The sequence below is a fragment of the Vulpes vulpes genome, chromosome 10, assembly GCF_048418805.1.
Source record: "Vulpes vulpes isolate BD-2025 chromosome 10, VulVul3, whole genome shotgun sequence".
Classification (NCBI taxonomy): Eukaryota; Metazoa; Chordata; class Mammalia; order Carnivora; family Canidae; genus Vulpes; species Vulpes vulpes.
The window spans coordinates 44,274,384-44,286,801 of NC_132789.1; the positions used below are offsets into that span (position 1 = coordinate 44,274,384).

The 12,418-nt window shown below is 46.0% G+C and overlaps 1 protein-coding gene and 1 pseudogene across 1 annotated transcript in view; one reads left to right on the top strand and one right to left on the bottom strand.

Annotated features, from left to right (window-relative positions):
• LOC112914685 (protein argonaute-4) overlaps positions 1 to 282 on the bottom strand; it is a 39,258-nt gene extending 38,976 nt beyond the window's left edge. The window contains exon 1 of the mRNA XM_072723855.1: positions 139 to 282. Coding sequence (XP_072579956.1) covers positions 139 to 157 — 19 coding nt within the window. The 5' untranslated portion in view covers positions 158 to 282. The remainder of the gene's footprint in view (positions 1 to 138) is intronic.
• Positions 156 to 8,165, top strand: LOC112914941 (mitochondrial import inner membrane translocase subunit Tim17-A pseudogene; annotated as a pseudogene).
• The last annotated feature ends 4,253 nt before the right edge of the window (positions 8,166 to 12,418 follow it).

A 12,418-nucleotide genomic window follows, 5' to 3' on the forward strand; every position in this document is an offset into this window, starting at 1 on the left:
CCTGGCGCCCCCCAGGCCCCGACCCGCCCGCCTCGGCCTGGGGCGCCCCGCTGCTCCGCGACGCCGCCGCGGCGGGCACCCCCGGGCCCGCGCCCCCGCCCCGGCCCGCCCGGCCTCCCCACCGAGCGCGCTCCTCACCGGGTCCCAGCGCGTCCATGGCGGCGGCGGGGGCCGCCTCGCCCCGCTCCCCGGCGCCCCCCGCCCCGGGCCCCGCCGCCGCCGCCGCGTAACGCTCGCTCTCCGGAATAGTGGCGCTGGGGGGGCGCCGCGGGGCCGCGGGCCGGGCGGGGCGGGGCGGGGCGGCGGGGCCCGGCTCCCGCGGCTCTTCCGGCCTCCGCGACAACAAAAACAATCCCGGCCGCCGCCGCCAGCGGGAGCGGGGGCGGGGCGGGGGCGGGGCGGGGGCGGGGCGGGGCGGGGCGAGCGCGCACCCTCCGGCCGGGGAGGGGCGCAGGGCGCGCGCGGCCCGGGGTCCCGGCTCTCCCGGGGGGCGGGGCGGGGGGCCGGGCCCCGGGGACGCGGCGGGGGCGCGCGCGGGTGGCGCTGCCCGGTGTCCGGGCGCGCGGGGCCCAGGGCCTCCCGGTCCTCCCTCCCGCCCGGCGCCCCTGCCTTCTCCCGCGTGTCTACCGTCCCGGGACCGGGGCCGCCGGGGTCCCCGCAAGGCTCACCCAGCCGCCCTGCCCGCCCCGGGAGCGCGCCCCGTGCCGCGGGAGCGCCTGGGCTCGGCAAGGGACCGGCCACCTGGGAAGGCCGAGGCTTGCTTGGCACCGGACACCTGCTTGCAGCGCAGAGGGAGGGAGCAGCGCCCGGGGCGAGGCGGCGGGGCCCGCGCCTGGGGCTCTAAGCCCGACGTGCAGTTGGAGAGCCCAGCTCTGCAGGCGGAGAAGCAGTTTCTTTTTCTTTTTAAGAGCTTTTATTTATTTTTTAAGATTTTATTTATTTATTCATAGACACAGAGGCAGAGACACAGGCAGAGGGAGAAGCAGGCTCCACGCAGGGAGCCGGATGTGGGACTCGATCCCGGGTCACCCGGGCTACCCAGGAGAAGCAGTTTCTTCCTTTCTTTTCTTTCTTTCTTTCTTTCTTTCTTTCTTTCTTTCTTTCTTTCTTTCATTCTTTCTTTTTTTCTTATTTTTTAAGATTTTATTTATCAGAGACAGAGAGATAGAGAGAGAGGCAGAGAGAGAAGCAGGCTCCATGCAGGACTCGATCCCAGGTCTCCAGGATCATGCCCTGGGCCGAAGGCAGCACTAAACCGCTGAGCCCCTCCGGCTGCCCGGAGAAGCAGTTTCTAATCAGCTACCCAGGGAGCCTTCCACCCCCCCACCCCCACCCCCCACGGATTAAAAAGGCACAATGTGTATGTGTTGTTGTAGTTGGCGGGCAGGGCCATCACAAAGTACCACACACTGATGGACTGAACAACAGAAATTAATTTTCTGGAAGTTCTGGAAGTTAGACATCTAAGATCAAGGATTGGCTTCTTCTGAGATCTCTCTTTTTTTGTTCGTCCATGGCTGTCTTCTCGCTGTGTCTTCACGTGATCATTCCTCTGTCCACATCTGTGCCAAAATGTTCTCTTCCTATCATGACACTAGTCATGCTGGATGAGGGCCCAATTTACAGACGTCATTTTAATTTGATCACCCCTCTAGAGACTCCGTGTCCAAGTACAGTCACATTCTGAGATAGTGGCGGTAAGGATTGCAACACCCGAGTTTCATATGTTCAGCACGTAACATGTATAATAAGATACTCATTTGAGCATCTACCTACCACGCACAGCCAGAGAGCCAGGTCAGTTTTGCACGTCCGGATGACAAATGTTAGGGGCCCACCATGGCCAGGCGTATTCAAGGCTTCACATGTCATTTAATCCTCACAACTACTAAAAGGTGGGCTTATAAAAAGGATTTTATTGATTTATTCATGAGAGACACAGAGAAAGGCAGAGACGCAGGCAGAGGGAGAAGCAGGCCTGAGCTGAAGACAAGACGCTCAACCACTGAGCCCTCCGGGTGCCCCAACATAGGTATTTTTTAAGGCAACTGAAGCTCAGGGAAGCTAAGGAAGTCAGGCTGTGTGTCTTATGATACTGCAGTGAAGGATGGAAAGAATTGGAGTTCTAAATCCTGCATCCCAGTTCTGGCTGCTTCCATCCCCAACTGCCTATGGAAGTGGGACTTATAGGGACCAATGCTGCATTCCGGGTGCTCTCCGCAGCACCACGCCACTTCTCTGCTAAGGCAGCTGTTAACTAGGAACAGCAGGAGGGCACAGCTAGCTCAGAGAGGAGGAAGTAGCCACTAGATGAGCAGACTGGTGTGCACCTAAGAGGATAAGAAAAACCAACTCGAGGTCAGGCTTTGAGTTAAACCTAGTAGCCGCCTGCCTCCTTCTCTACCCCAGGCCAAGTCCCTTCCGTAGTGTAAGCAGTGCCCATGGCCTCCAGCCTGAGTGGAGGCTGACGTTCCCTCTTGCACTTCCTAATAAATTTCCCCCATGTTCTATTTGGTACCCTGAGCAAAGATGATAGCTTGTTTCCTGCACCAAAAATAGCCTCAGAAACTGGAGCGTGAAGTGTATTTACCCTGTAGCTTGGGCCAGGACTGCAAAGCCTCAGGCCCCGTCTCTCACTCTCATTCTGGATGCTCTGATCCTCTACATTCTCCTTCCCAAGCTCACTCTGGTGCCCCCCGCCCCCCTCCCAATGACCCTTCTGACTGAGCCCTCCCAAACCAAAGCCCTATAGTCAGGAAACTCTCCGAAGCCCTTTCAGCAATCCGCCCCCCCCACTTCCTGCTGTGGCTGAGAAATAGCCCTGGCCCTATTACCACTTCCCCCCCAGCTCTCCCCAACGATGGCAGCTCACCCTTCCACACCCCGCACAGCCACGGGACAGGGGGTGGTGGCTAGAGAATTAGCAATAGAGTTGCCCCCATTGCCCCAAACCTTGAGTTCTCGTTCTCACATTAAAACCACTTGCTGGGGGCACCTGGGGGGTTTAGCAGTTGAGCGTCTGCCTTCGGCCCAGGGCGTGACCCCAGGGTCCCGGGATCGAGTCTCTCTTCGGGCTCCCTGCAGGGAGCCTGCTTCTCCCTCCGCCTGTGTCTCTGCCTCTCTGTGTGTCTCTCATGAACAAATAAATAAAATCTAAAAAATAAAAATAAAAAAAATAAAATCACCTGCCATCTGGCCAAATCACCAGAGGGCCTCCTTTGGTGGTATAATTAACTCAGCCCCTGGTCTTATGTCTCAGCCCAGGCTTAGCTCCCAAAACATTATAAATCCTTGAATGGATTTATTCGGGTATCCAGGTTTGCGTGTCTGTTGCCTAACACATGTGGCACCAAATGACTCCTCAGGGAAATTTCTGGGATGAATGAATGAATGAATGAATGAGCAAGTAATGTGTGAATAGTGGGAGCCAGAAATGGTGCAATGGAGGGGCCAAGGTGAAAACCTCTGGGCGAACTTCCAGCTTCTCCAGAGCACAGACTTGCAAATCCCACGATCCTGGGTTCCAGTCTCCGTTCTACAGCACACTAGCTCCAAGCACCCGGGACAAGTCCCTTCACCGACTGCTGAAGGAGTCAGTAGGGAGGAAGCTAAATCACATATGTGCAAGCTCCAGAGTCTGGCCCAATAGGCACTAATTTTCCTCCTTCTTTCCCCGGGCTAAAAGCTGCTCCCTTGCCACTGTCTTACTTTCTTTGAAAGACAGCAAACCCAAAATCTCAGCTCAGTCCAGGAGGGGGAGCAGAACCATCAGGGACTGAGCATGTTTACACATCCTGTGCCTGAGCCACCTGAGGACAGGGACTTGGCTCACCACCCGGGGGGAGAGCCAGGACATGCTCAGTCAAGGTTTATGAATGAAACTAAACCTCTCAAATGTGTCAATGCTCCTCTGAGACCAGACCAAGCCAGAGGGAGCCTCGCTAGCGGACACGCTGCCAGGAGGCCGGGCTCCAGCCACCAGCGCTGTCTGCGACGCTCCAGCCCTTGTCTGGGCCCCTGGCCTCTATTGATGTTTGACTCCCCAGCCTCTCCTCACACTGCCTCACACAAGTCTGGAGCTTAGAAGTTGGGGAGGAGTTCTTGGCAGTTGATCGGTTGGGCAAAGGGTTTTCACTCTTTTTTAGCTGGGGAACCCCTCATTCAGACAGAAATCTTAAGTGGGAGCTGAAGCGGAGCCACCTGGCCGAGGAGGACACGGACCTGCTTTGGACACTATCGAACCAGACTACCTTGCCAAGAGACACCACCTGGCATCCTAATGGGATTTCTGCCCACCTGCTCCTCCTCTACTGGCAGCTCTGCTCTTTTGCATTTTTTAATTGAGATAAAATTCACAGATGATAAAATTCACCATTTTAATGTGTAAAATTTCAGTGGTTTTTAGTGCATTTGCAAGGCTGTGCAATCATCACTGTTATCCAATTCCAGCATGTTTTTTTTTTAAAGATTTTATTTATTCATGAGAGACACACAGAAAGAGAGAGGCAGAGACACAGGCAGAGGGAGAAGCAGGCTCCATGCAGGGAGCCCGACGTGGCACTCGATCCTGGGTCTCCAGGATCATGATCTGAGCTGAAGGTAGACGCTCAACCACTGAGCCACCCAGGTGTCCCTCTTTTGGATCTAGTTTCTTTCTTACCACAGTGTTTTCAAGGTGTATCCGTGTAGCATGCATCAATACTTCATTGCTTTTTTTTTTTCTTTTTTAAAGTAGATTCCATGCCCAGCATAGAGCCCAACAGAGGGCTTGAACTCAAGACCTGAGCTGAGATCAAGAGCTGGATGCTTAACTGACTGAGCCATCCAGGCGCCCCCACCACTCCATTGCTTTTAATACTGAATAATATTCCATTATATGTATACACCGTATTTTGTTGACCCAGTCATCAGTTGATAGACCTTTGGATTGTTTCCATTTTTTGGCTACAATAATGCTGCTATGATCTCTGTGGTGCAAGGTTGTGTGTGGGTACATATGAGTTTTGTGTGAATATGGAACTTTTCAGTTCTTCCGGGTATATACCTAGAAGTAGAACTGCCAGTTTATATGATAACTCTATGTTTACCTTATTGAGGAAATGTTTTCCACAGCGGAAACACTATTTTACATTCCCATCAGCAATTTGTGAGGGCTCTAATTTCTCCACATCCTTGCCAATATTTGTTTTATTTCAGGTTTTTAAATTTTTTTTTAAGATTTTATTTATTTATTCATTCATGAGAGACACAGAGAGAGAGGCAGAGACACAGGCAGAGGGAGAAGCAGGCTCCACGCAGGGAGCCCGACGTGGGACTCGATCCCAGGTCCCCAGGATCAGGCCCTGGGCTGAAGGCGGCGCTAAACCGCTGGGCCATCCGGGCTGCCCTATTTCAGGTTTTTAAAAAAATTATACCTATCCTAATGGGTATGAGGTGGTATCTCATTGTGTATTTGATTTGCAGTTCCCTAAGGACAGATGGTGCTGAGCATCTATTTATGTACTTATTGTCCATTTGTATGACTTCTTTGGAGAAATGTTGATTCAAGTCTTCTATTTTTTTTAAAGATTTATTTATTCATTTGAGTGGACAGCGGCAGAGGGAGTGGGAGAGAAATCCTCAAGCAGATTCCCTGCTGAGTGCAGAGACCATGGGGCTTGATCCCAGGACTCTGAGTCCATGACCAGAGCCAAAATCAAGAATTGGATACTCAATCGACTGAGCCACCCAGGTGCTCCTGAAGCACAAAAGTTTTTAGTTTAGACAGAGTCTAATTTTTCTCTGGATCTTTTTTGTTATCATATCTAAGAAAACTAATCCAAAGTTATAAAGATTCATTCCTATGCATTTAAACATTTTATACTTTTAGCTCTTACATTTAGGTCTTTGATGTATTTGGAGTCTACTTTTATATATGATGGGAGGTAGGGTTTAGATTCATTCTTTTTTTTTTTTTTTTTAATTTTTTTTTATTTACTTATGATAGTCACAGAGAGAGAGAGAGAGAGAGAGAGGCAGAGACACAGGCAGAGGGAGAAGCAGGCTCCATGCACCGGGAGCCCGATGTGGGACTCGATCCCGGGTCTCCAGGATCGCGCCCTGGGCCAAAGGCAGGCGCCAAACCGCTGCGCCACCCAGGGATCCCCTAGATTCATTCTTTTGGATGTAGATACACAGTTGTCCAAGGACCAGTTTTTAAATTTTTTTTTATTTTTAAATATTTTATTTATTTATTCTGAGAGACACAGAGAGAGGCAGAGTCCCAGGCAGAGGGAGAAGCAGGCTCCATGCAGGGAGCCCGCCATGGGACTCGATCCTGGGTCTCCAGGATCACGCCCTGGGCTAAAGGCAGCGCTTAAACTGCTGAACCACCCGGGCTGCCCCCCCCCCTTTTTTTAAAGATTTTATTTATTTACACCATTTGTTTAAGACTTCTTTCCCCCATGGTCTACAACCCCTGTCAAAATCAATCAACTGCAAATGTAAGGGTTTATTCTTGGACTCTCAATTCTATTGTGTGGATCTTTGTCTTTCCTTATGCTAGTATCACACTGTCTTGATTATTATAGCTTTGTAGTTTCGAGATCAGGAAGTGTCAATTCTCCAACTTTGTTCTTCTTTTTCAAGGTTGTTTTGGTTATTCTGGGTCTCTTGCATTTCCAGATGAAATTTAGGATCAGCTTGTTCACATCTGCAAAAAAAAAAAAAGCAGTTGGAATTTTTTTTAAGCAGTTGGAATTTTGATAGGAATTGTATTCAATCTGTAGATTAATTTGGGGATTATTGCCATTTTAACAGTATTAAATATTAGAATCCATAAACGTAGGATATGTTTTCATTTCTTTAGGTCTTCTTTATTTTTTTTTATTTTTATTTTTTTTATTTACGATAGTCACAGAGAGAGAGAGAGAGAGGCAGAGACACAGGCGGAGGGAGAAGCAGGCTCCATGCACCGGGAGCCTGATGTGGGATTCGATCCCGGGTCTCCAGGATCGCGCCCTGGGCCAAAGGCAGGCGCCAAACCGCTGCTCCACCCAGGGATCCCTCTTTAGGTCTTCTTTAATTTTTTCAATAATGTTTTGCAGTTTTCAGGGTGCAAAGTTTATACTTCTTTGGTTAAATTTATTCTTGAGTATTTTATCCTTTTTGGTGCTAGTAACAATGGAATTATCTTCTTAATTTTGTTTTTCGATTGTTCATTGCTAATATGTAAAAATACAATTGTTTTTTATATTTATCTTGTATCTACAGCCTTACTGAATCTGTTTATTACCTGTAGCAGTTAAGTTTTTTTGTTTGTGGGTTTTTTAGCATCTTTATATATAAGATCATGTTAGCTGCAAATAGAGATAGTTTTAACTTTTTCTTTTCCAATATGGATGCTCTTTCTTTTATATTCTTGCTCAATGCCCTAAACCTCCAGTACAATGTTGAATAGAAATGACTCTCTCTCTCTCTCTTTAAGAAGTAGCCCTTTTTTAAACAAACTAATGGTTACCAGAGGGGAAGTGGGTGGGGGGATTGGGAGATTGGGTGTAATAGGTGATGGGGATCAAGGATTGCACTTGCTATGAGAAGCACCTGGTGTGCTGGTATGAAAGTCACTATATTGTACACCTAAAGCTAACTAACTGGAATTTTAATTAAAACTTTAAGAAGGGGTGTTTTCTTCTGGTGGAGTCAAGATGGAGGAGTATATGTGAGAGCCTTGACCTTGAGAATTGTGGATGGGCTTTTACCATGGGTAGCATAGGTGGTGGTTTCTTTCAAGCACTCAAAGATTTTCACAATTCTCCAGTGGGAGTAAACCCCAGACTATGAGAGAGTTTGACAGCTATTAAAACCAGGGCTCCGCAGTTGGGAGGTAGCTTTGCAGTTGAGGAGATTTATTTTTCATGACTGACTGCAGTGTGGTTCAAGTGAGAGGGAAAGAAGATCCCTGGAACTCCATCAGAAGTGGTGCCTTACCAGGACCAGTGGTCATGGTTGGGTCAGCCGTGATGGGTGGTGTCCTCCCAGCTTTAATTGAAGGAGCTGGCATCTTGTTGACAAGATTTGCCTCTGCACAATTTCCCAATGGTCCTCAGTTTGCTGAAGACCCCTCTCTGTTGCCTTCAGCACAGTTACCATCCTCACCTTTTGGAGACTATCGACATTATCAATAGGACCACTTTCCCAGGATTTCTTTAACAGAGGAGCTGTAGGTCAAGAAGGGATTTCAGAAGGTCTGTTTTTTAAACCATAGGCGGGACAGCTATGGCCACGTAGGCTTTGAAGAGACAGTTAGCTCTTTTTGTTATTTAAAGGAACGTGGTGGGGTCAGATGTTAAACAATAATACATTTATTTATTTATTTATTTATTCATTCATTCATTCATTCATTCATTCATATTTGGATTGCATTTGTGATAAAAATAAATATCTAATATCTTTAAAAGAAAAATAATAAATGCTTAGAAGATGAAGGATCAGAGGGCAAACAACAATGAAACGTGACCAATCATTTCCGTGGGGACTTCTCTGCCCAGTTTTGTGTGTTCCGTTAGTCAAACAATAAAATACCTCCTGGAACTTAAAAAAAAAAAAAAAAAAAGTCCCTCTTTTGTATTTTGCAAGCAGGCAGGTTTCTACATATTCATGATCTAGGGCCAGGAACAGAGAGACTTGGCAACTCTATTTGATTTTGCCATCTCTGAGATGGCAGAGCTACTAAGGAGGGCAGTGCGTGAGGCTTTGACAACAAATCAACTAATATGTTTTTACTTTCAGCATTTGTTTCTACTACACTTTTTAACTGGGACAATTGATTTTTTTTTTCTCTCCTTCAAGATGAAATAAAAAGAATGAATTAGGGAATGAGATAAATCTAGATTTTAATTCCAATTCTATAGTGTGATTTATTTATGCCAAGCCCTGGGCTAGGTAATCAGGATCCAAGGGTGAGCCAAAGAAGTGGGGTTCCTCTCCTCATGCAGTTCAGTCTTGAAGTGAGACATAATAAACAAAAAATGAGCCAAAAGAATAAGATAATTACGAATCATGATGAGAGTTGTAGACAATTCTAGGGGTGACAATTTTAGAAACAGGAAGGGATAGCCTCTCTGATATGCTGACATTTGAACTGAGAACTTCTGGTGGCTTTAAAACATGGCCACGGGGCTTCTGAGTGGCTTAGCTGGTTAAGTGTCCATTTCTGGATTTTGACTCAGGTCATGACCTCAGGGTCATGAGCCCTGCCTCGGGCTCCATTCTCAGTGGGGAGTCTGCTTCTCTCTCCTCCCTCTTCCTCTGCTCCTCCTCCCACTTACCCTCTCTCTAAAATAAATAAATAAAATCTTAAAAAACAAAACAAATAAAAAACTTGGCCACAAATTCTCTGACCTATCACCCATTAAGAGGTGGGGTCTGTGTCCTCTCCCTTTCAATATATGTGGGCTCGTGACCACTTTGATCAGTAGACAACTTCAGAATTGATACCATGTGGCTTCCATGGCTAGGTCATAAAAGGTCATGTAGTTTTTACCTTGCTTGCTGGAACCTTCTCTCTCATAGCCCAGAGCTGCCATACCAGAAGTCTGACTACCTTGAGGCCATCACATCAGAGAGGCCATATGTAGGTGCTCTGTTCCAGCTAAAACCAACTTTTTACCTATTCCTGCTGAAGTGCCAGACACATAGTAAAAAATCTTCCAGATGATTCCAGGGACCAGCCATATGAGTCACTCCCCTCGATTTGAGTCTTGCTAGCTAAGGTTCCAGACAGTACAGAACAAAGACAACTATTTCATTAGTATTATTTTTTTAAAGTAAATTTTATGTCCAATGTGGGTCTTGAAATCATGACCTCGAGATCGAGAGTCACATGCTCTACTGACTGAGCCAGCCAGGTGTCCCTCCACTATTATTTTTTCTGAATTAAAAAAAAAAAAAACTGTATTTATTTATTTATTTATTTATTTATTTATTTATTTATTTGAGACACACAGAGAGAAGCAGAGACACAGGCAGAGGGAGAAGCAGGCTCCATGCAGGGAGCCCGATGTGGGATTCGATCCTGGGTCTCCAGGATCACGACCTGAGCCGAAGGCAGAAGCTCAACCACTGATCCACCCAGGTGCCCCTATTTTTTCTGAATTCTTGACCCACAGAATTCATAGGCATTTAAAAATGTTGTTTTTAAAATTGAGATATAATTCACAAATGACATATTAGTTTTAGGTGTACAAAATGTGTTCAATATTAGTATATATTGCAAAATAATCACTACAATAAGTCTAGTTAACATCTGTGACCATACATTGTTAAAAATTATTTTCTTGTGATGAGGTCTTTTAAAATACACTCTCTTAGCAACTTTCAAATATACTATATAATATTATTAACTACAGGCGCCACACTGTACATTATATTCTCCAGGACTTATTTGTTTTATAACTGGAAGTTTGGACCTTTTGGCCCCCTTTTCCCATTTCTCTCTCACACACACACACACACACACACACACACACACACACACACACTCCACTTCTGGCAAACACCAGTGTATTCTCTGTCTCTGAGTTTCTTTCTTGTTTTTGTTCATCTGCCTGCTTTAGATTCCATATATAAGTCAAATTATAAAGTTTTTCTCTGACTTATTTCACTTAGTGTGATGCCCTCAAGTTCCATCCATGTTGCAAGTAGCAAGATTTTTTATACACTCGGGATGCCTGGGGGACTCAGTGGTTGAGCATCTGCCTTTGGCTCCAGGATCGAGTCCCACATCGGGCTCCCTGCATGGAGCCTGCTTCTCCCTCTGCCTATGTCTCTGCCTCTCATGAATAAATAAATAAAATCTTAAAAAAAAAAAGATTGGGCAGCCGCAGTGGCGCAGCGGTTTAGCGTCGCCTGCAGCCCAGGGCATGATCCTGGAGACCCTGGATCGAGTCCCACATCGGGCTCTCTGTATGATGCCTGCTTGTGTCTCTGCCTCTCTCTCTCTCTGTCTCTATGAATAAATAAATAAAATCTTTTAAAAAAGTATTAAAAATAAATAAATAAATAAAGATTTTTTAGACACTGAATAATATTCCAGTATATATATTCTGTATATAAATATATATAATGAATCACATATGTTTATATACTATATATGAATTATATCTATTGTGTGTAAACATAATTACATATATAATGAAATATATATTTATATATTATTATATATAATGAAATAAATAAATACATAAATATATAATGAAAAAGATAATGGATGCAATGCAAAGTATCCATTCTTCCATCAGTGGGCACTTAGGTTGCTTCCATATCTTGAGTATAATTAATAATGCTGCAATGAGTATGGGGTATGTGTATGTGTGTGTATATCTTTTTGTTTTTGTTTTTAAATATTATTTATTTATTCATGAGCAAGAGAGAGAGAGAGAGAGTTTCACTGAGCCACTCGGGCTGCCCTGTATATCTTTTTGAGTTAGTGTTTTCACTTTCTTCAGATAAATACCCAAAAGTAGAATTGTTGGATCATATGGTATTTCTATTTTTAATTTTTTGTTAAAGATTTTATTTATTTATTCATGAGAGACAGAGAGAGAGAGAGGCAGAGACACAGGCAGAGGGAGAAGCAGGCTTCATGCAGGGAGCCCGACGTGGGACCCCATCCCGGGTCCCCAACATCAGGCCCTGGGCTGAAGGCAGCATTAAACTGCTGAGCCACCCAGGCTGCCCTCTATTTTTAATTTTTTGAGAAACTCATTACTGTTTTCCACAGTGGCTGCACTGTTTTGCATTCCCACTAACAGTGCACAAGGGTTCCCTTTTCTCCACATCCTCACCAACACTTGTTACGGAATGGTTCTTTCCTTATGCCATTGACTTCTGGGGTTTTCTGATACCCAGCAATAGAGAAGTTTAACAGCAGGAGAGAAGTTTCTTTTCCTTTCCTTTCTCAATTCTGAATCTCACTCCTACAAGTAAAAATGAGTGAAGACATGATGTAAGGGTTGTATGGAGAAGGAGGAAAAGGAAGGCAATAAGGAGAATCAGATCAGGGGAAATAGGGGATCCCTGGGTTGCTCAGTGGTTTGGCACCTGCCTTCAGCCCAGGGTGTGATCCAGGAGACCCAGGATCGAGTCCAATGTCGGGCTCCCTGCATGGAGCCTGCTTCTCCCTCTGCCTGTGTCTGTCTCTCATAAATAAATGAATAAAATTTTTTAAAAAGATTGGGGGAAATATAAAATGTGGAGGACGAAGTCGAGGAAGAACAAAGGGGAAAGAGGAAGAGCATGAGGAAGAAAAAGAATAGGAGAATGAGGAGTCCCTACAATATCAAAGTAACGTGCATTGGGGTGGAAGGAGAAGACAATTAGATTCTCTTCTTGAAGTTGTAGCTAGTAGGAAATATTGAAGGCAGGAACCCTGCCTCAT